This window comes from Lagopus leucura, unplaced genomic scaffold (assembly GCF_019238085.1).
Source record: "Lagopus leucura isolate 7727_CA_CO unplaced genomic scaffold, USGS_WTPT01 Super-Scaffold_100014, whole genome shotgun sequence".
NCBI classification, from domain to species: domain Eukaryota; kingdom Metazoa; phylum Chordata; class Aves; order Galliformes; family Phasianidae; genus Lagopus; species Lagopus leucura.
In genome coordinates, this window is record NW_024962268.1 from 10,119,592 (window position 1) to 10,141,824 (window position 22,233).

Genomic DNA, 22,233 nt, shown 5'->3' on the forward strand with positions numbered 1-22,233 from the left:
AAAAAAAAAAAAAAAAAAACAAAAAAAAAAAAAAAAACAAAAAAAACCTAGTGTGGAATGCTGTAAGAACTGAAAAGTGTCCATTTTCATTTTAGTGTATATGAAATGGTTTAGCAAGTCTAAGCAATTTTTTTCCATAGTGAAGGAGGATATAAGTAATGATGTCTTAAGATGAAGGAAAGAATGATTAACTTGTAAAGGAGTGAAGAGAGATAGTTTTCTCTGATTGTTTAGATTTTTCTTTACTGGTTTATATTTCTCCTACAGATACTCATAACTGCTGTGCCTGTTAAGCATTCAGGAATGAGGCCATGCTAGAACTTAGCATCATCTTTTCAAAGATATCACAGCTGACTTCAGAGCAATATTCCTTTTCTTTCCTCTGGATAAATGGGAAGGAAATGCTTAATTATTCACATGAGAAAAGAATGAAACCTTTGTTACTGAGAGCAGTGGCAGAAAGGTTTCCTTTGTAGGTCTGAGCCAGAAAGGTGTACTGAGGATGTCATTCAAATAGACCATAATCGTATTACAGTAAAAATGACATGGATTTATTGCTAATTTAATTTTTACTGTTGGTAGCCTTAAACATGATGAAATCTCTGCTAAAGATTTGTTGTAGCATCAGGAGCAGGAAAAACTGCAGCTATCACTCTGCTCCACGAGTAGGTACACATAGAGAAAACTTTGGTGGAGGTGGCTGCATTCTTCTGCAGTGGCTGTGACCATACTTGCAGTACCTGTATAACTAGAGAAGAGGGAAAGGAAGGCCACCTTCCTGCTGTAGTCTGTGTTCAAGAGGGTATGTCTGGACTGTGGAGCATCTGTTGCTGGGAATCTCGTTCTCTGTAATTAGTCTAAATTCGAAAGGAAATCTGAAGGTGATTCAGAATTGAAAGTGGACGTCTACTTTTCAGTGGCAAAGTGTAGTCCTGGTTTCTTTGGCTCAAAAGTACCACACTGATTTGTTTGGGTTTGGTTCCATCTGCATTAAACACAATTTTATGCAGAGTTTTTGGCTAGATTATTAGTTCCCAGCCTTTTTTTTTTTAGCAGGTTCTCATTACCTCTGCTTATTCCTCTTTTTCTCTATCTTTTTTCTGTTTCTGCCTTACTTGTGCCTTCTGTTTCTAGCTCTATTCATCATGGCTAGTTCTGGCAGCACAAGTTATAAATGTTAATGTGCTTGGCCAAGCTCATTAACGTTGTATTACTCATGTGACTCATTGCTGAGAGCTAGTAGAATGGATATTAGGTCTGAATTTTGATGTTAGGTTGTTGTGCAGAGTCTGAGCAATGTAGATTATATAAAGATTTGGTGGTTTCACTCACAGCATTTGTTTTTTGTTAATGAATGACAGACGTGGCCAGAGTGATTCTAAGCTGTTCTCTGAATTATGTTAACTCTTGTAGTACAGGATTGCTAAAAATATTCCTTTCTTTTCATTTTTCATCCCCCTCCTTTAGACCATTTCATGTGGAGCCTACAAACATAGTCAGCGCCAATGATGACATGCAAAGAGTCTCTGACGAAGCTTCAGCAATGAATAAGCGGATTCATTACTATAGCAGGCTCACATCTCCTTCAGACAAGGCATTGGTGAGACAAAGACAGGGCCAGATGAACTGAGTGTTGGGTCTTCCACAGCCTAGGTATATAAAAGGAGTACAAACAATGGTGGGGGGGAAACTAATTGTAGTTTGCTTTGAAGTAGATATCTAGTAGCTGAGTATCTTGACAAAGTTTCCTGTTATCACAAGTCAAGATCAAATTCTTCTGTCTTTACCATCTAAGAAAAGATACAGTTTTAATTTTGGAAGAGTGGTCCAGGCTGCCCAGATAGGTGTACTCATTGCTGCCCTTTATGACGAGGATTTAAGCACCAATCAGCTGTGGTGATTGAGCTATGTCTGTGTGATTGAGCTCTGTATGTCACCAGTCTTTTTCAGTAGAAAATCTGCCTTTCTACTGCTTAGTTAAGAATCCAGTGAACGTTTTTTAATGTTCTTAAAAAAAAAAAATCATGGCCCACCTATTTTTTCTTTTAAAGTGTGCTTTTCCTGGAAAGATTCTGTTTTACAGCAGTTGACTTGCTGTATTTGGGGTAATATTTATTTTGATGCTACTAATAATTATTCCTTTTTATTCTTTTGTTAGGTTGCTCCTGATCACGTACTTCCAGCTCCTGATGAAATCTATGTATATAGTCCGTTAGGAACTGCATTTAAAGTTGACAGTTGCACAGATGGCTATGGTAAAAACTCCAGTATAGTGACAATGTATGTTAAGCACCTTCTCATACAGTAGCCATAAAATGCGTTTTTTTAAATATTCTGTATTTTATCTAAGAAAGTAGTATGGAGTAAGAGTCTTTTTAAAATCATTCACTGACTTTTTATCTTTTCTTCCTAGATTTGTGATATGGAATACAATGATGGGCACGTCTATATTAAGTATCCCATGGGGAATAAAGCAGGTAAAAATATGAAAAACATATGGTTATGAAAATGTTTTTGGCAATATGGCTCGCTCTTCTTTTTTCTGTAGTGTTATTGATACTTACAGAGTTGTTTTTTTCCCTCTAAACAGGCAGGATTTACTTCTGGAATCATTCTCATCATACTGATGGGCATTCTGACACTTTATTGCTGTTACACAGTTGTGAAATCACGAAAAATGATACGTAAGCTTCATAATGCAAATATTTCCACAAAACTGTGAAATACAGAGTTCTAATAGTTTGTCGTATGCTGGAATATTTGTATACAAAAATACAAAAATACAAAATACACTGGGATATTTGTATATAAAAAATAAATTGTGTCTGAATATAAAGGAATGAGGTTCTTCTTGTCATTTAGCCATCTGAGAACTGCAGTTCTGCTGTCTCATATGCACAACTGAAGGCATTTATGTATTCTGCAGTCTGTGTTGGATACAGTTTATGCATGATTGCGTCATTGAGGGTGTATCTACTTTGAGTGTATTTTTATTGTTCAATACTCATAACTGTTGTTCTTTTACATATAAACTACCACCCTACTTGTTCAAATAAAAGGTAGTTAATATCTACTGCTCCAGCATGTAGCTCATTTCCAAGTATTGATGAGGACTGTTACTTCTGCAGAAAGACTCAGCTGCAAATGCAAGCATGCATTTTTTTGGCCCAAACCCTTAGTGCCTGTGCTTCTGAAAGTACTCAAAGTAGTAGTATTGCTGCATTTCTTCAAGGTAAAGCCTCTAATTCTTCAGGCTCCCCATGTAGAACAAGCAACATTAATGTCATAACCTATGTGAGGAAGAACAGCATTATGAATTTGTACTTAAAATTTAATAGCAATCTTCTTAGCTCTTTGAAACCCTCTGAATTTGTGTCAGAATTCAGAAAAAATCAACTTGTTCTTTTATGAAGAATTCTTGTGACCCTAATATAACATAACATTTTGTTTAGATTTCTAAATTTTTTTATTACTATGATTTGTTTATTTTTAATCTTCTTCAGCTTTAACAGATACCTCGAACTGGGAATTCCCAGATGTTTGCAAGTATTATTTTGGATCTTTCGGTCAGTGGTCAAGCCTGTTATTTTCTATGGTATCTCTTGTTGGAGCCATGGTTGTTTATTGGGTGCTTATGTCCAACTTTCTGTTCAACACAGGAAAGTTTATATACAGTAAGTATTAATCTTTGGTTAATTTAAACAGCTGTCTTGTTTAAAGATCAAAACTTTGGTTTATATTCAGAAAGGATTGTCCCTTGTGCTTAATCTTGATTTTGTTACTTTCTGTGAACAGTCGAGTGAGAATAAGTAAGTATGGATGTATAGGCATAGTCACTTACGTGTTTTCAAAGCCAGTTTCTCAATTTCTCAGTATGTGTTTCTAATAAATGACAAAGTGCCAGTTAACTGGCTTGCAAGTGAGTGCAGACTTCTTGGTCTAGTTTAAAAAATGTGTTTTCGTTGTTGGGCTTAAAAAAAATTCCACACTCAATCCTGACTTGTTTCTTTCCACTTTCTTTCTACCCCTCCTTGTTTGTGCTGATGTAACTATTCAGAATGATCCAGGTTAATGAAAAAGATCTCCACCTAAGAATCACAGAATCATAGAATTGTGCAGGTTGGAAAAGACCTTGAAGATCATCAAATCCAACCACAACCTAACCAAACTACTATAAAACCTAATACTAACAACCTTCTGCTAAATCGTGTCCCTAAGCACCACGTCCTAACAGATTTTAAACACATCCAGGGATGGTGACTCAACCACATCCCTGGGAAGCCTACTTAACAAACTTTTCTGTAAAAAAGTTTTCCTGTTACCCAACCTAAACCTCCCCTGGTGCAACTTGAGGCCACTTCTCTTCATCCTGTCACCTGTCATCAATGAAAAGAGACCAATCCCACACTCTCTGCAATCACCTTCCAGGTACTGGAAGGGAGCAGTAAGGTCTCCCTCAGCCTCCTTTTCCCCATACTAAACAGCCCCAGTTCCTTCAGTCCCTCCTCGTAGGGCATGTTCTCCAAGCCCTTCACAAGCCTTGCTGCCCTTCTTTGGACCTGCTCCAGCACCTCAGTGTCGTTTCTGTACTGAGGTGCCCAAAACTGAACACAATACATGAGCTGAGACCTCACCAATGCTGAGTACAGGGGCAGGATGACTTCCCTAGTCCTGCTCGCCTCACCATTTCTGATACAAGCCAGGATGCCATTGGCCTTCTTGGCCACATTTCTGGCTTACATTCAGCCAACTGTCCATCATTACACCAGGGTCCCTTTCTGTTAGGCAAAGTCCCGTTCTCTCAGGCAAAAAAAAAAAAAGTTTAATTCTAGGTTCCAGCAAATGAAGTGTATATATATGTATATAGCCATATAGACCATTTCTCCTAGCATCCTTAAAGGAATGATGAACAGTAGGACAGCGGGAGAACAATTTTTAGTCTGGCATTGCTACAGAAGAAAATCTTGGTTAGTTACATCCTTGTATGTGCGCAGACACAGAGGCTTTTGTGGATACAATCAATTAGGTATGTAGAGTTATGAGAATAAAAGATGGAATTGTGAGCTTTGAAAATCTGACTAAGAGTGTTGAATAGCACTACTGAGTTTTAAAGGCTTCTGTTTTGAATGTACTTAACAAATCTTTTTTGAAGCATATAACAGCAAAGATGCTTATGCCCCCTAAGCAAAGTTTAGAGTCTCACCATCCCTGAAGGACACACATTACTTTATTGAGTAACAAATGCATTATTTTATAATTCTTATGTTCTTAAGGTTACACTACATAGTTATTACAGAGTTTGTCTTTCTTTATAAGGTTAGCATTTTAATCCTTGCCAAAACATTCTGATTCTGTTAAGCAAATTTGAGAATCATCACAATAGGTCTTTTTCTAGGAAAAGCAATTCCTTTCTGTACGAGAGACAAGCTGCTCTTAATTGCTTTAAAAATCGGAACCCTTCTACCCTATTTGATTTTCTGTGTGCATAATACTTCCACATGCAGCAGAAGCAAATTTTAACCATAGGGATACTAATTAGATTTCCAGGCTGATGGGCTTTTTCTGCATGCATCAATATATATGTAAATATAAGGAGACAGCACTCTTTTACTGATAAAGTTTGAGAAACCTGAAAATTTTTACTTGCAGTAAAGTCGCATAGGAGTACAGTTGAGATAAAGTACTAAGAGAGATGACTGTAGATACTGAGACTTAGACATTTTTCCAGACTTGACATTATTTAAAGAACAACATGGAGGGGAAAAAGAAAAAAACAGAACATCCTTCAGGCTCTGAAGAACGGTTAGAAAAAATGAGTAGGGGAAGCTTTATCTATATAATATTGTATGGATTAAGATTATGGTTAAGAATAACTTTTTTTTTTTCTGTCACAAAATAAACTGATTTTTGAGATGTATCTCCTCAGTACTCTACTATGCAGTGCTGCAGTCAAGGAGCAGGGACTGGTGGACATGTGCTGGGGGAGTAGTAATGAGCAGCTGGAAGGGTATGCTTGGGTATTGCATAGATGGAGGGGACTGCTGAGAACAAAGTGGTGCAGTGGTCCTTGAAATACCCATCTGAGGTTGGTGGGAAGTGCCAATTGCATATTGCAGCTCTGATGTTATTCTTTCAAAATGTTTCCTTAACATTTTTGTTAACGGGTAAAAGCCTAATAGAAGAATCAGAACATTGCTAATACAATTTTTTTTTTTTTTCAGACTTTGTTCATGATATCAATGTAACAGATATTGTTCCAGGCACAAATGGAAGTAACAAAGGTAAGAAGCACTTACTATTTGGAGGGGAGGGAGTTTCAAGGCAGTTTTCATGCATGAATTTTAACCCTGTTACAGCTATAAAATGTATAAACAAAGTTCTAACTGTTTTTAGAAAGCTAATGTTTTCTATCTAGAGTTTCTGCTTCTACAGTTAACTACACTTGGAAAGATTTATAATTTAAAATGAAACAGCAGGGGGGAGAGGACAAGGCTTAAGAAATATATTACGAGTTAATGTATACCCAGCTAGGTACTCCTAAAAGCCATGAATGTTAGATCAGTTAACAGTTGTGTGATTGGGAGTTTCCTTAAGGAATTTTAACCTTTGCACCCTGAAACTGAGGCATAGGAAGTGTGTTTTCTGTTGAAAATTCTTGGCTGGGATGTTTTTGTTCCTTAATAACTCTGCAGGATTTATTTACTTATTTATTTATTTTAATGCTGTAAGCATTTTTTTTTAATTGCTGAACACAGAAAGAAATAGCATCTGGCTGCACGAGTGTTCACTTGTTTTCGCGGAGACTCTAATGTGCTCTAAGACAAGAATCTGCATTCAATTATGAAGATGGATTGAGAGTTTTCAGATAGGCAGAGTGTAACACACAGTGAAGGCAGGAGCTTGCACGTCATCAGCTTCAGGTCCTTCTGCCTTGATGTACTAAATAACTTGATGTGTAGCTCTATTTTATGAAGCTGAAAGTTTTCTTTATTCTAAGCTCTTCTGGGGATAGAGAAACACTTCAGAAACAGCTGTGTCATGCCAGCTGTAATAGTGTTGCTGGAGTGCAGCTATTTGGAGTCAGGTGAAGGAACTCAAATAATTCTGAAAACCAGTTGATTTGCATTGATTTAGTGCTGAACTCTGTTTCTCCTTAAGTCCTTATGAGCAAGGCACCAGAAGCTGCTGCTGTGTTTTTTCTCTTGTGAGCAAAACTTCTCTTGTTTCATCTTGCTTCTCTTGTTTCATCCCATTCTCTGGCAGCAGGAGATGCAACTTAAAGAAAAGTTAGAAAATCATATTCCTCTATTCCATAGCATTACTGGAAGATTCAATGCAGAATCAATACAGAACTAAGGGCTGCTGGATAATCAGATGTCTCTTGGCTGGATATCTGGGGGGGAGGGAGGAAGGAGATCACAAAAACCAAAAGCATTTTTCAAGGTCTGTGAAACAGTCCTGTTATAAGTAACGTAATGCAAGTAAGAATACTGGAATTAACATAATGGTCTCAAAAAACTTGATAGAACACTTTGTACACCTTTGCCTTTGTAACAAAATACTTATGAAGGCAGTGTGGGAGGCAGGCTATAAGATATTGTGGAATGCCAAGGTTGGAAAGGAGAAATCATGAGAACTGTAAGGCAGGTTCATATTTCAACACATAACTTTATAGACATGTTAGAAAGAAATGCCAATATTAACCGGAAGCAAATTGGTGTATTTTCACAATTGTCATATTTTCCACAGCATCTTTTATGTTTGGTTGGTTTTGTTCCAGTCACTTGTTAAGGTGCTGTTCAGGTGTTACCATGTAACAGGAATTTGACATTGTCTTTTCACAGAATTATGTGTATATTTCTCATGTTGCTTCTGTTGTCTGAAAGTGACTTACTTGCAACCTGACATTACATCAAGATGAGAGTATGTTTGCTTTTGTACATGAGTTTTAGACCCGCCCCTGGTAATCATAGCTTTCTTGTCAAGCTATTTGTGTGTTTCATTGTGTATCACATGCAACATGCAGTGATGCAGGTTCTTTTGTAGACAGATGTGCATGCATTTATTAATATGATGTTAAGAGTGCTGGACAGATCGCAATGCAAAGCATGAAGTGAAATGTAGAGGTGTGCTGCTCTGACTGAATTTGGGCAGATGTATGTAGGCACAGGACATGGCTGCAGGTAGGTAACCCTGGAGACTCTATGCCAAAACTCAGGCTACAAACAAGTGAGTGTTTCTGTTGTGCTCAGCTTATAGTACAAGGTGCACAGCAGGGAAACTGTAGCACTGAACTACTGATAACAAACAAGAAGATCTGCGTTGCTAAATGTTGCTTTTGGTTCTTCACCCTAGAGGTAAAGCACAATCCAGAAATTATGGGATCTTAGCAGTGAAAACTATGTGCAAGTGAAATTCTTTTCATCTGTGTATATTTTTATTTTCCTTTCCAGTCATTTGTCCAAATGCTGCTAGTGATCACCCACCACAGAACCAGAGTATGATATTCTCTTCTGGGAACAGTACAGGTTTTCAGCTCTTCGAGGAGTGGTGGAGCAAATCACAAACAGTACCATTTTACTTGATTGCTGTTCTTCTACCCCTGCTAAACCTGAAGTCTCCATCCTTCTTTGCAAAGTTTAATGTCCTAGGTAGGTAACGAGTACTACTAAAGCATTGACTTATTGTGTCTGAAATATATAGAAAGCACTGAAAGCTACTCTAGTAGTAGCTTGCCAGCAGCATACTACCTTGGGCAATTCATAGGTCAGTTTGTTAATCACGTACAGACTTTCCACCCTGTTTTGCTTGAGCCTTGTGGTGAGTAGGAAATGATTTTTTTCCCTTTGCTCCCTTGATAATCCTGTATAAATTCCACTGTATTTGCAACAAATTTTCCCAAACTGTGGTACACACTGCAGTGCGGTGTTTGATACGTACTACTTTGGCCCAACCAGTCAGATACACCCTTCCTTGTCTGGTAAGTATTTGAACAGGCAGTTATTTCCAAAGATAAGTACTTCAGACCTGAAGTAATTTGACACTAATCAGTTTATTAATTCACAGCAACGTCAGTCAGTCAGTCAGTCCTTGTAACCTGCTGCCATGCTTTGCTTCAGCTCAGCTTCTGGCCTTTCTGTACTACAAGGACAAAAATTGTCACTTCTCCTTGTTTTTGTGCATTGAGATAGAAGAACAAAGCAGTTGGGAATGGTAAAGTAAATAAAGTGCGTAAGTGATAGTGGGGGCAGATGTTGGAAGGCATTGCATTGAAGCCGATGCTGAAGAGAAGGGGAAAAAAACAAGTGGAAAATACAGAACTGTTTGAAAAAGATAAAGCTGTATTGTAAAGAAGATAATAGGCAGGGAATTGAAGACTTTATTTAGCCAGTGTGACAGTGAATTAGAGCTTGTAACTACTATTGCTGGATCTAATAAATGGAGATACAATATGGGAATTTGAGTAAGCGATAAGGCTTCTTTCTAAAAAGTCAGGTGTTTATATAGAATATCAAGTTTAGGGTTAAGAAAATATTTTTCAGGTGAGACATGCCATAAATATATCTGCTTTTAAAATAAGCAATCTATCATAGGCATCTGTTTTTCACTTGAGAACTAACCTGTGTATTAAAGCATGAATTTTCTCATAACTTCAATTGATTGTTATCTAATGCAGAAGGTTTTCAAAGCTGCTTTAGCTTCTGTAAATCTTCTGAGTTTTTCAGACAAGAATTGGAAGACTTGTCTGATTTTTCATGTACTAAAATGAATCTTGGTAGAAAACTCTTGCTTATCTTCATACTTACGGAAACCTAAATTGTGAGGAAATTATAGACAATTTTAGCTGTTAAGTGGATCCTAAAGAACAGAACCTTTTATCTTCTTAGTCTTTGACTGTATTTTTGTAATTTACCTTGTAGCCTTGGAAATAATACAATATTGTTGACCTGGAGGTTGCATCACAGTAGCCTTAATTACTGGTGCAAGGTTTCCTTCAATTTCTGAGTAGTTATTATCTGCCCTTCTTCTGCCCCTCTCTTTTAGGTTCTGAAGCCAAGTTTATACTCTCTCTGTCTCACAGGCAGACACAGCAAGGCATTTATACAAACTGTAATCTTATTCATAATCCCTTAGCAGTGCAGATTGTTGCTGGATGACTCTGGACCAATGAGGTGGAGTTCAAATCCTGTATTATGACCAAAGTTCTCCATGATCATGACAAATTTTAAAGTTATCAAGCATTGTTATCAAACTTTTATCTCTCAGTTTAAAGTTGACAACTGTAGTAAGCATTAATTCATCTCTCACTGGACTATGCAGTCAAGGGACTGAATGAATGGACATTGAGATAGCTGTGCTATCTTTGTCCAGCAATGTCTCACGTCCGATTAGAATCCTGACAGTTGAATCTAGAATCCATCGGTTATCGTCTAGAGCTCTTCTTACCTAACTAGCATGAGGGATTGCTGGTTCACTGTGACTAGTGCAGTATTTGCAGAACATTAGACATACTTAATGTGTGCATTCAGTGCAAGTGCATTGCTCTTTCTCTCACATATAAAAAAAGAAACTAAAAGAAAATTTGAAACTATTTTGTATTTTTAAGAATGAATACCACCTGTAAAAGTTTCGGCTACTGATAACTGGTTGGATGGAGCAAGGAAAAGCACAGCAAAAATACTTTCTATTGCCTCTTGGTATTTGTTTGGTCTTTTCTAGGTACGGTTTCAGTTATCTACTTAGTTCTTCTGGTTACTGTAAAGGCTGCTCACCTGGGAATTCACTTAGAATTCAACTGGTTTACAGGGAATGAATTTTTTGTACCAGGTAAGATAATTAAGAATGTAACGAAATGTATATGATGGGCTTAATTGCTTTCTAAAACAATTCTAAAATGTCGGTCTTGTTCACCTCTTAACATCTTTGTGTGGTAAGCAGAGTAAGGAAATGCTGTCTGAAGTTGCATCTAGAGGTTCAGGAACCTTCATTTTCCAACAGCTGTTAGCTTTCCGGTACCCTTTTTTCCTTCCTTGAATGTTGTTTTGCTTTCCCCCCACTCTCACAGTAACATTACAAATCACTCCGTGAGACGTTATGTTTGTATAAACAGTTCTACTGAATGAAAAGATAGTCTAAAGAGATCAGTTTCTTGGTTTAGGAGACCTCAAAAGAGAAATAAGGGCCAGATCTTAAACTGTTTTTCCCTACTCTTTACAGGAGTTGTGTCTTCTAATATTATTGTAAAGTCATGGAACGATTAGAGTTGGAAGGGCCTTTAAAGACCATCCAGTTCCAACTCAGAGGCAGTGTTGCCACCCAGATCAGGTCACCCTATATTGAATTAAATCACTTCCTATCATATATAGCATTACATTTGTAAGAAGTGGAGTACCCAGTGGTTAGACTATTTCAGTAACATTACTAATACTGTTAGAATATAGACAAAGCATGTAGGTGATGCATACAAATGCAGCTACAGCAGGTTGTTGTAGTGATGAGGAAAACAGTACTGAAAGAAATTCTGAATCTGATGGTTCAATTTTTATTATTGACATTAAAGTAGTGGATGGAAAACAAGGCCAAAACTTGCACTCTGAATCTATTGGTAACACATCGTGCTTGTTAGGTACTGAAAATACAATGAATCCAGCCTTACAGAAAGTATTTTCTGTCAAACTTGTTGAACCCTTTGTTATTTGCTTGAAGTATTTTTAACTGGCTCAACCTCATAGCACTTTAGAGAAAGCTGATTTAGATATTCTTGCATAAAGCTCTGTGTGATCTCTGAGGGTTTTTGAGCATCTGATGAGTGTTCTGCTGTATTGCTGGATGTTTTCCAGAAGCTGAGCGAGCTCTCACATATCAAATTTCTGTAACTCTCTCAAGTATATATTTATCCTTTTATAATATCAACAAAGATGGTGCTTTAATCATGTTACAGCATTGGTAAATTCTTAGATAAGTTGCAGCACTTCAAGGAAAAGTATTGTGGACATAATCAGAATTGCAAGGGTTGGAAGGGATCTCTAGAAATCACTGAGTCCAACCTCTGCTAAAGCTGTTTTCCTACAGTAGGTTGCACAGGTAGGCGTCCAGATGAATCTTGAGTATCTCCAAAGAAGGAGACTCCACAACCTCTCTGGGCGACCTGTTCCGGTGCTCCGTCACCCTCGCTGTAAAGTTCTTCCACCTCTTTGTGTGGAACTTTCTATGTTCTAGTTTTTGACTGTCTAGAATCCCTTGTCCTGTCACTATACAACACTGAAAAGAGTCTGGCCACATCCAACTACTTCCTACACTTTAGATATTTATGAACATTGATCAGATCCCCTCTCAGTTTTTTCTTCTCTGGGCTGAGCAGACCCTTCAAATATTCAGCATAACATAGTCCTTCTAGTATTCAAAGAAATAATACTCTGCTATTTCCATGGAGACTACAGATTTTAAAAAAGGCATCATTGATGCTATAAAGGGTTAGAGAAGGGGCTTGTACCCTGTTTTTGAAGTAGCATGTCTTTAACATCTGCATATGGCAGTTTTCTTTTAGGAGCATAACCAGCTTGCTAATCTTCATCATTTTTCAAAAACAAAGGAAGCTCTCAGAGCATATAATAGCTTTTCTCTCATTTCCATTTTTGGGGACCAGAACATTTACAGCTGCAGTGGAACCAATTCCTGCCTTAAAAAATGCTCTGCAGATAAACTGTTCGGAAGCAGGAAGGCTTGTATGTTTAAGTCCTAGATTAACCTGCTACACTTTAGTGGCTGGGGTCATGCAAGAAACTTTCTTGCATGCGTAATATAATAACCACCATCTTCATGCATTTTGTACTTCCTAATGAAATATTTGTGTTGGCAATGGTCAAGGACAGATTGTCCCTTTTCAACATGTCCATTCTTACTTTTGCGAATCTACCACACTATATGTTATCTGGATATTGACATTGTTTCATAGAAACAAGTTACTAACACTTTTTCTCCCCTCCTTTAGAATTTAGAGTTCTGTTCCCTCAGCTCACAGGGGTTCTAACGCTTGCCTTCTTCATTCACAATTGTGTCATCACTCTTCTTCAAAATAACAAGAATCAAGAAAACAACGTAAGTAATTCCACAAGGCTTTGCTGATTTTTAACTAGATAACCATGCAACAGTGATTTTTTGCAGTCTGTTTCTCTGGAAATTAATCCAGAGACTGTAACAGTTTGAGAATATGTAAATTGGTTTTGTGATCTGAGAAGAAACAAGTTATACATATTGGCTACCAAAGAGTAACAGAAGAATGACAAATTTATTCAAATGAAAGTCTTGAGGAACATCCCAGGCTTATGTGTGATTAAGTGGCCAAATTACACAGAAGAAGCAGAAAAACTGACAAGGTTGCTGTAGAAGAAGTCATGGATTTTAAAACAGAAAAGAGGAGAATCTCAAGCACGGAACTCATTCTAAAGGAGACCTGAACTATTGTTCTACACAGCTATAGCTCTATCCAGCTATATGTTGGGTTCTAGATAATGTCTCTTTCAAGAGTTGCTTGAGTGAATTTGTGAACTGAAGTTAAGGTTTGCAGAGAAACCTGACTCTCTTTAGGAAATCCTCAAAGCTGAAGTCTGGATTGGGAACTTCTGTGATATCTAGTCTTTGGGCTGGTCTTTAACCTTTGTTATTTACTACTCATCCACATGAAACTGCACTCTTTCTTCATGTCTTCTAGTCTTAAAAATTGAGTAAGGATGGTACAATGCTTCAGATACATTTATTTGATTTCTTTTTCTCACTTGCATTCTGGGATTCCTGTCTAGCTTCATTAAAATCTTGGCTGGAAATTTAACTACAGTAACATAAAAATACTTTAAAGTATTAGATGGGTCAAAAGCTAGTACATCTGATTTATTTACTCAGGTGAAGTGCAGGTTACATACCAGTGCATTGAGGTGACATGACTTTTTGCTTTGATAAATCTTCATAGATAGATTTTTTGTCCCTGTGAGCCAAGATAGTGATACCTCTCTGAAAAGGAGTCATGAATCCTCTAGGAAGGCTTTTTTTGTATTTTACAGGCATTTCTGAAAAGTTTAACAGCTAAAGAGTAGGTTAGCAATGCTCTGGAGAAAGAAAATAAGTAAATTATTCTCAATGAGTTGTAAAAAAATCTTACAGTACACAAGAGGGCAATATTATGTTTTTCTTAGCTGTGGATTTCACATTCTAAAGTGCTGTCATTTCTGCTGTCAGCTTTGTATGCAGGGAAGGTCTGCTGCCTCCTTGCTGCTTTAAGACTTTTCATGTGGCTTCACCTCTTGCATTTATATTGGAGGAAGCAGTTAGAGAAGTGGAGACAGTATCTGGAATATTCTCCAGCTTGCTCTTTCTGCGTCAAGGAGGAAGAAACTGCTGTCTGCTTTTGCATCAGTTTTCTGAACACCTTTCATAGGATTTAAGTTGGATTTTGAGGCATGCATCTCAGCAATAATCAGTCCTCAGCAATAATCTTGCACTGCAGAAGTGTGTTTAAATTGATCAGAAAGAGCACCTTTTCATGTAGTATTATAAAAGGAAGCCAAATATGTGTGTTTTTCTTCTAGGAGTTGCATTTAGCTAGGGATTTTTTTGCCTGTTTCTTTCTGTTTGTAACCCTATAAAAGCTTTTCACCTAGGTCTGCAAAGTGCTTTGTAAATGTTAATGACGTATTGACATTGCTAAAGAAGTGTTCTGTGATTATTTCACTGCGCTGCTTGACTAAGTTGAAAGTTTATGTGTGTATATGGATCTCAACCTCTGTGACTGGTCACAGGTAGAGAGTAACCTCTTCCTGTATTTGTATCAACAAGATACACTCTTATGTCAGTATCTCACAGGGATCAAATGGAGACTGCTGCTTAATGAATGGATTGAGCTATTAACATGTCACATCCATGAGCGTTCTGTGAAAAGGCACAGAACTTGACAACCTGCAAAAGTACAACTTGCTGAAACTAGCAGTAATAAGAACTACTTAGGAGAGGTGGAAAAAGAGTAAGAAAAACAATAGAGTGCCTTTTATGGAGTCAGAAATCCAAAACAATAGCAGCTTCCATTCTAGTCAGAGGCATATATCACTGTCCAAAGTTTAAAACACACATGGGAGGATGATTCCTCCAGCTGCTCTTCCCATACAGTGCTGTGGGTGTGACAGGAGCAGTGAACTGAAGTAAGTCAAGTGTCAGCAGCACAGCCTGGAGAAGCCCTGTGAGCATAGTTTTTCATCTGCAGATCTGCATTCAGTAATGCCGTGAGATAAATATCCCCTGCTCCTGTCTTCCAGTTTTTCCTTCTTGTGTCAATCAGTATATTTGTGCAACTACAGAGTGAACTGGTTTGGAAACTGCACATAAAATTAACAAACTCGAGAAAGATTATTTGTTGGGTTTCTTTGGTTTTGAATCTGTTACACTTCTGTGATCTGGTTCCTTAAGCAACTTTCTCAGCAAACTGGATGTTTGTACAAGCCCAGCACAAGAGCTACAGCTATGCTTAAGAGACATGCTCTGTGTGCAAGGGCTATCTCCTAACAATTGTTTGTGGACATTCCTAGGGAAAGACTGGGAACAGGAGAGTATTTTTTATTCAGATGGGGTCTCTAGAAGGCACAGAGCTGAGGGTTGTGTATGTTTTCTGCCTTACTGGAGAACTGTTTATTCCCCAAGAACAGAGTGAGCTTCCATTGATAATACTCTATCATCAGTTTCTCTTTCCAGCCAAGAGAGTGGTGAGGTGCTGGAACAGGCTGCCCAGAGAGGTTGTGGATGCCCCATCCCTGGAGGTGTTCAAGGACAGATTGGATGGGGCCCTGGGCAGCCTGGTCTAGTATTAAATGGGGAGGTTGGTGGCCCTGCCTGCAGCAGGGGCTTGGAGATTCATGATCCTTGAAGTCCTTTCTAACCCTGGCCATTCTGTGATTCTGTGATTCTGTGTGATTATGCACAGACTATGGATTTTAGTGAAGTACTTTTGTCATCCTCTTATAAGTTATCATTTGAACATGTAAAGTCTGTTTTTAAGCTATAGATCAGAGTCTAGTTAAGATATTACAGAAGTAGCATCTGCCTTTTGAGAAGTTACCAATCTGAAATGCATCAGTCAAAAGCTACTTTTTCTAATATAGTAATCATTAGTACACAGTGATACAGAATTCTCTATCTAAAAATTGACTAATTGCAAACTAGCTTTCAGTAAAATACTGAACAAAAATAAGTTGTTTTCCCCAAGGCCCGTTACAGGGAAAACAAGGCCTGAAAGTTGCTGGCTCTTTTCATCTTCCCAGAGGAAATATCTGGGGAGCCATAGAGCCTTCTATGCACTGCACTGCACCCAGCCTGTGCCTAGGTCTTCATCCATGGCTTGTAACATAATGTCTTGTACTATGAGAGCTCTCCCTAAGTTAGCTTTATCTGGTCTATCAAACTTATCCTTTTAGGAAGCCAATTTCTGTGTCTCTTCTGTGAACGCTGCTAGTCTTAGTCCATTTTTCTGTAAGTGCAGAGACACTTTTAATGCATCATTCTGAATATCTTGACCAGAAAAACTACTGGTCAGCAATAGCAGTAGCTGAAGTATTGCCCAATTTCCACTTCTGCAGCTGCTTGTTATTAAAGGTGTACTCAGGAAGGGCTTGGCAGGTGGCAAGGTGTCAGTCCTTATGGACTGTGACCTGCCTGTTATCTGTGATACTTCCCTTCCTTTCTGATCCCCCATATACTTCTTTCTTTCAACCATATGTTTTACATTTCATTTTTAGATTGTAAACTCTGGATGCAAGGACCACTGTATTCCTGTTTAGGCAGCTTCCACCTGAGTGGGAAAAGGGCTATCAAGATCTTTATATTAAATTTAAAATAGACAAATGCGATTATTGCTCTGTTATTTAAAAGTAATCCTTTTATCTGTACCCATGTGTCCTTTAGTTTTATCTGTAATTATGCTGTCTAAACAGTATTTATAATCAAGGTCTTTAGAGAGTGAACTGAGGTATCCTATATAGTAATCAAAAGGTGTTCCTGTCACATACACACACATTTGCACAAAGATAGCCCTTTTTCTTTCTGAGAAGCAGATATTTGCAATGCAGTTGATGTATATGAGGAAAGATAAAATTTGGTTTTTGATTGCCACTATTACTTCTTTTTGCTAACAGAAATAAAAATCTCAAAATCTGAATACTGTTTGTGTTGTAATGGCAACTGGAGTCAAGGCTGTATTGTGTCATGCACTTTTATAATTTTTAAAATTATAAAAATTATCACAGCATTTAGTTTTAGTTTAGGCAAGCACTCTTTAGAAACTCTAGGAGCATGGTCTAGTTAATCACAGGTAATAGCACGCCTGCTAGTGACACTTAATCAAATGTAGTCCAAAGGAATGAATTTGCATGGGTTTGTTTTCAGATCACATGCCCCTACAACTGCAAGTACTTGTACAGCAAAAATAATTTGACATTTGTTCACAGAGCTTGTATATAAGCCAAATACAAATAGCAACTGATAGTTACTGTGCTATCTTTGTGCATGGGGAATACATTTAAAATAGCAAATTTGAAGCAATTTTAAACAAATTCTGTCAGATAATGTGCCACGGTATATTTTGAAAAATTGTCCAAGTACTATCTTCAAGAAGTGAGAGTCCATATCTGTCTGCAAAACCACCTGACTCCGAACGTGTCTGATTCCTGCAGTTAATGAAAGTTACTCAGTAAGAAATTAAGATGATTATATTTAGTATTTAAAAAGGGCTTCTTATGATCGGCACTGGTGCTGTTGAAGATGTAGTTGGGATCTGAAAGCCTGTACACTTTCCTCCATCAGCATGAAGAGAAATTCTTGGAATAATTTAAATACAATTGTATTTCTCAACCTCTGCTGAAGCTTGTAGTCCTTTCTCAGCAACAAGCATGAGGACAGTAGAGGCTACAGAAACATCTTCCAGCTGTGTATGTCTGAGCAGGAGCAGAAAGAGGTTGCAGCTGTTGAGGGGGCAAGGACTGTTATGTATACCATGGGGTTTGCATTAGCAGCACTGTGTTGCCTGATAAGAAGGATTATTGGCTTCTTCTGAACTGATGATAAAAAAAGAGCATTGATCTGGCAAAATGAGCATGAGAGCTGGTTTTCTTCTGAACTTTTCTTGAAACTTGTAATCCACCATGTGCGTATTTTTACTGGACACTGCCTGCCTTCAGAAGATGCCACAAAGGTGTAAGATGCACTTCTTTTGTTAAGGAAGTAGTGTGAAGAAACTCTTGGAGAAGCGTTTTCCTATGCTCTGTGAACTGGTTGGGTGCTGTAGAATCCTGGTCTGCAAGCCACATGGCTCTAATAACTTGGTGCTGTACCTGAGTTAATAAGATTTGCTTCTCAGTCATAGGAAGATAGGGCCATAGGAAAATAGGCCATATTTTGAGCCATTAGTGATAATCCTCTAAGAAGCTGATTATTAGCAGCAGCTGAACAAATGGTTTGCTATAAGGTATGACAGTCTCGTAGCACAGCATATGGTTATACAGAATATAATTCATTAATTAGTAAAAAAAATAAAGATGTCTTTATTTCTAAAAAAAAAAAAGGAGTTGATGAAGACAAAACTCTAGGTACACTGCTATTAAGTCACTGTACTGTGTCTGTGAATTCTGCAGTTTCATAAAGTACTCGAGAAGATTTGCTGCTTGTGTGCCAGTACTATATGTTGCTAACAGACTTTGAATACATGATATGTGTCTGATTAGGTAAACCAGAAATACTGTCAAAGTGGATTTATCTCCTTAGCTTTAGCACTGTCTTCTGAAATTCTTCGACTATTACTTAGTGCACTTATCTGGAGCATTTATAGAAATTCAGTAGTAGAGCAGATACACAAATTTAAAGAAAATAGGCATTATATCATATAATAAAAAACTAAAGAACATATATACCTCTGTGCATACAAGAGCTTTTGCTTTATTGTGATTGTACTTGTATTTTTAATTAATTAATTTAATTAATTGCAAATCAGCTGTTTCTTCCATTATCACAGTATTCATACGGATATCTGATGCATTGGTTTCTGTTTTGGAGTGTGTTATCCTCCATTATATCTGCAGCTGGGTATGCCAATATCTTTAATCGTAGAATTTTAATCCCAATTAAGGCATTTATGGGTTTCGTCTTTAACAACCATCTCTGCGCCCAAGGCTCTGATAGCAACAGGTGTATGTAAGAAAGGAGAGCTTTCTTTCAGTTTGTATGTTTTGACAACTCATGGTATGTATACCCAGCAAAAGCAGACTGCTTATATTGGGATATCTTTTTCTTGTATACCTTGCGTATCTAGATAAATGTGTAATACTTGTCTCCAGTTTGAATTATCTTGCACTTTCTGGTCTGATCTAATTTGAAGTCTCCATTCAAGTAATAGTAAGTGATAGTAAAAATAGTAAAAAATGTAAAATAATAATAAAATATAAAATATAAAAGCAACAATAGCAAATACAATAGAAATCTTCTACTGAGCTTTTTCTTTTGTCTGTTTTGGTGTGTCAGTGCTGGCCAAAATAAGGTTTTATTTTTCCTTAGGTGAGAGACCTCTCCATTGCTTACTTCCTGGTGGGATTAACATATCTGTATGTTGGAGTAATAATTTTTGCATCTTTTCCTTCTCCACCACTATCCAAAGAATGTATTGAACAGGTAAGATGTTTTACTGCACTACATAGTCATCTTTGACCTTTAATCAAGTTATTAAAAGAAACTGCTTCTGCTGCTTGCTTCATAATTCATCCTGGCAGACACATCTGTTCTTCACTCTGGTCAGTTGGCTGATGCTTCATGGGCACTACCACAAGCAGATGAGTAATGCTTTTGTTATCTCATTAGCATTCATGTCTGGTTGCCAGTAGTTGTCTAAAAACAAACATTAAATAAATCTGTGAAAGTGAAGACCAAAAGGAGCAATGCAGACTTGAATTTTTTGTTTATTTATTTCTGAAAAGTATCATGTTTGCATTTAATTGTGTGTGCAGTGACAAATCCTGCTCACTTGGGCTGGTTTCAAGTACTCTAAAAAAAAAGATAACAACCACCCCAAAACATGAAAGGAAATGCAAGTGCATTCACGCCAGTCCTTGCTATGGATAGATTTGCAGTATAGCACTGTGCTAGGCCTTGCCAACAGAGTTTTTCAGATAACACATAGCACTGCTGTAAAGGCTATTAAACTCTGCCTACAGGCAAGGCTGATTCTCACACCCTTGACTAGTTCAAAGATAGGAATTGTGAGCTGGCGATGTATTTTATGCAAAGTGATTCACATTGCCTGCATAGTAGGTAGCAATGAAGCAGATTTTAAAGGCTTCCTCTGACTGCAGGTTAGTTAGAATTGGCACTACTGCTTAACCAGGAAATGATACTTTTAAAATCATCTGTAGTAACTTAATGGGATAAAATCCATAGTTAATAGATGACAACAGTTTTTATTATAGTTTATTTTCTGTAGACACACCCTAAAGACCCTTACGTATTTCCATGTAATCTAAGTCTTATATATTCTGGTTTTCGGGTGTTTGCAATGTTTTTTGTTTATGATAATGATCCAGTTTTACTGAATAAATACTTTTTTTCACTCCTTAGATATGATATGACAGGTAATAAGGGCACATGAATTCATTTGTCTGAGAAGTCAGGGTAGCTGCTCTGTAGGCTTGGCTCTTCTTGAATACTGAGAGTAGAAAATATTTTTTAACATTGAAACTGATGTCATCTCTTTAGTATTAAAAAAATAGGACGTATTTGGTTACATAACAGTTTCAAAGGGGAGAAAAAGTATTTCGTGTTATGGGTTTGATCTAGCATTTAGATTTGCTTGGCTTTTAGCATCTTCTTTCTTGAACACAGGTATTAAAAGTCAGCACATAAATGTAATTGAGACATCACTGGTAAATGTAATGTTATCCCTCTGTTTAGAATTTTCTAGATAACTTTCCCAGCAACGACATCATGTCTTTTATTGCAAGAATATTTCTGCTGTTCCAGATGATTACTGTATACCCACTGTTGGGCTATCTGGCACGGGTCCAGTTATTAAGACAGGTTTTTGGAAACGCTTACCCAAGGTAAGAAGACTGTCCTTTGACAAGAGCTTGGCACACTGTGCTTAACTAGCCTCTTGTGTATAGTCAGAAAGTTGGCTGGGCTTTCAGAGTTTCCTTTGGTGCATTAGTACATTTCAAAAGCTAATTCAAAATGTTTGCAGAGGCAAAGGTTGAATAGGCATGCAGAGGAAATTCTAGCCTGCAGACCAGGACTGCTATGGCTTGGCAGAGCAGAATGGGAGGGAGCTGTGTCTTTTGTTTTAGCTCTTCGTTTTGTCATTTTTAACACAGTTCTTTTGTCTTGAATTTGCACAGCAAAAAAGGTAGTTGTGCAGAAAAAAAAAGTTTTCAGTTCAGAAAAATTTTGCCAGATGGTCTTTAAGTTTTGAAGGCATGTACTCTGCGTATTAACCTTTCAGGGTTGAGTGTGCATAGCTAGTAACCGTCTATCTGTTTTTAAACAGAGCTGATAGCTAACTGAGTTGTTACTTATGTTATCTTGACTGCTGTTATGCTTATAAAAATAGCTTTTCAGATGCTAATTTCAGAGATGAGCCACACCCTTGCATTTGTACCTTGCCTGAACACCAGGGAAGAGCTGACCCAGAACTCAATTTCGGTTTTGTTTGTTGTTATTTTGTTGTTGCTGTTGTTTTAAATAAAACCTAGGACATTTATATTTGGAATATCATCTGAATTTGTCACAGCTGAGAAGTTGGTATTTATCTCTGAGTTGTTATTTTGTGCTGTGAATTACTGTTGATGGAGGGAAGGAAAAAATATCACAGGAAGCCATGTGTATTTCCTCTGTGGCATCAGCAGTAGCATACAGGTCTGGGAAGACATTGTTAAAAGTTTCAGGTTTCTTCTGGGTCCTAAAATAGTTATGGAAAGGTCTAGAAACTGGATGTCTAAATTAGGACATGAAATAAATGCCTGTTTTTTTTGTTGCTAAATTGTACTCAGTTCAAAGTAGAGGAGATTTTTAGGAACTCTGCAAGCTACTATTGGAAACAAGGCCATTGATTTAAGTGCTAAACATGGATTTCACAGCCTTGGGAAATAACCGTGTTCTTAGTATTACGTAAATCTGCCTCTTCCCATCTCTTCTCCCAAGTCACTCCCTGAATGGTTCTCA

At 37.5% G+C, this 22,233-nt stretch overlaps 1 protein-coding gene across 2 annotated transcripts in view; it reads left to right on the forward strand.

Annotated features, from left to right (window-relative positions):
• Positions 1 to 22,233, forward strand: part of SLC38A9 (solute carrier family 38 member 9) — a 42,970-nt gene that overhangs the window by 11,526 nt on the left and 9,211 nt on the right. For both annotated transcript variants that reach the window (XM_042875402.1, XM_042875403.1), the window contains exons 3-13: positions 1,468 to 1,600; positions 2,159 to 2,280; positions 2,414 to 2,477; positions 2,591 to 2,684; positions 3,504 to 3,674; positions 6,222 to 6,281; positions 8,454 to 8,651; positions 10,720 to 10,827; positions 12,992 to 13,098; positions 19,582 to 19,695; positions 20,968 to 21,116. In XM_042875402.1, coding sequence (XP_042731336.1) covers positions 1,468 to 1,600; positions 2,159 to 2,280; positions 2,414 to 2,477; positions 2,591 to 2,684; positions 3,504 to 3,674; positions 6,222 to 6,281; positions 8,454 to 8,651; positions 10,720 to 10,827; positions 12,992 to 13,098; positions 19,582 to 19,695; positions 20,968 to 21,116 — 1,320 coding nt within the window. The remainder of the gene's footprint in view (positions 1 to 1,467; positions 1,601 to 2,158; positions 2,281 to 2,413; positions 2,478 to 2,590; positions 2,685 to 3,503; positions 3,675 to 6,221; positions 6,282 to 8,453; positions 8,652 to 10,719; positions 10,828 to 12,991; positions 13,099 to 19,581; positions 19,696 to 20,967; positions 21,117 to 22,233) is intronic.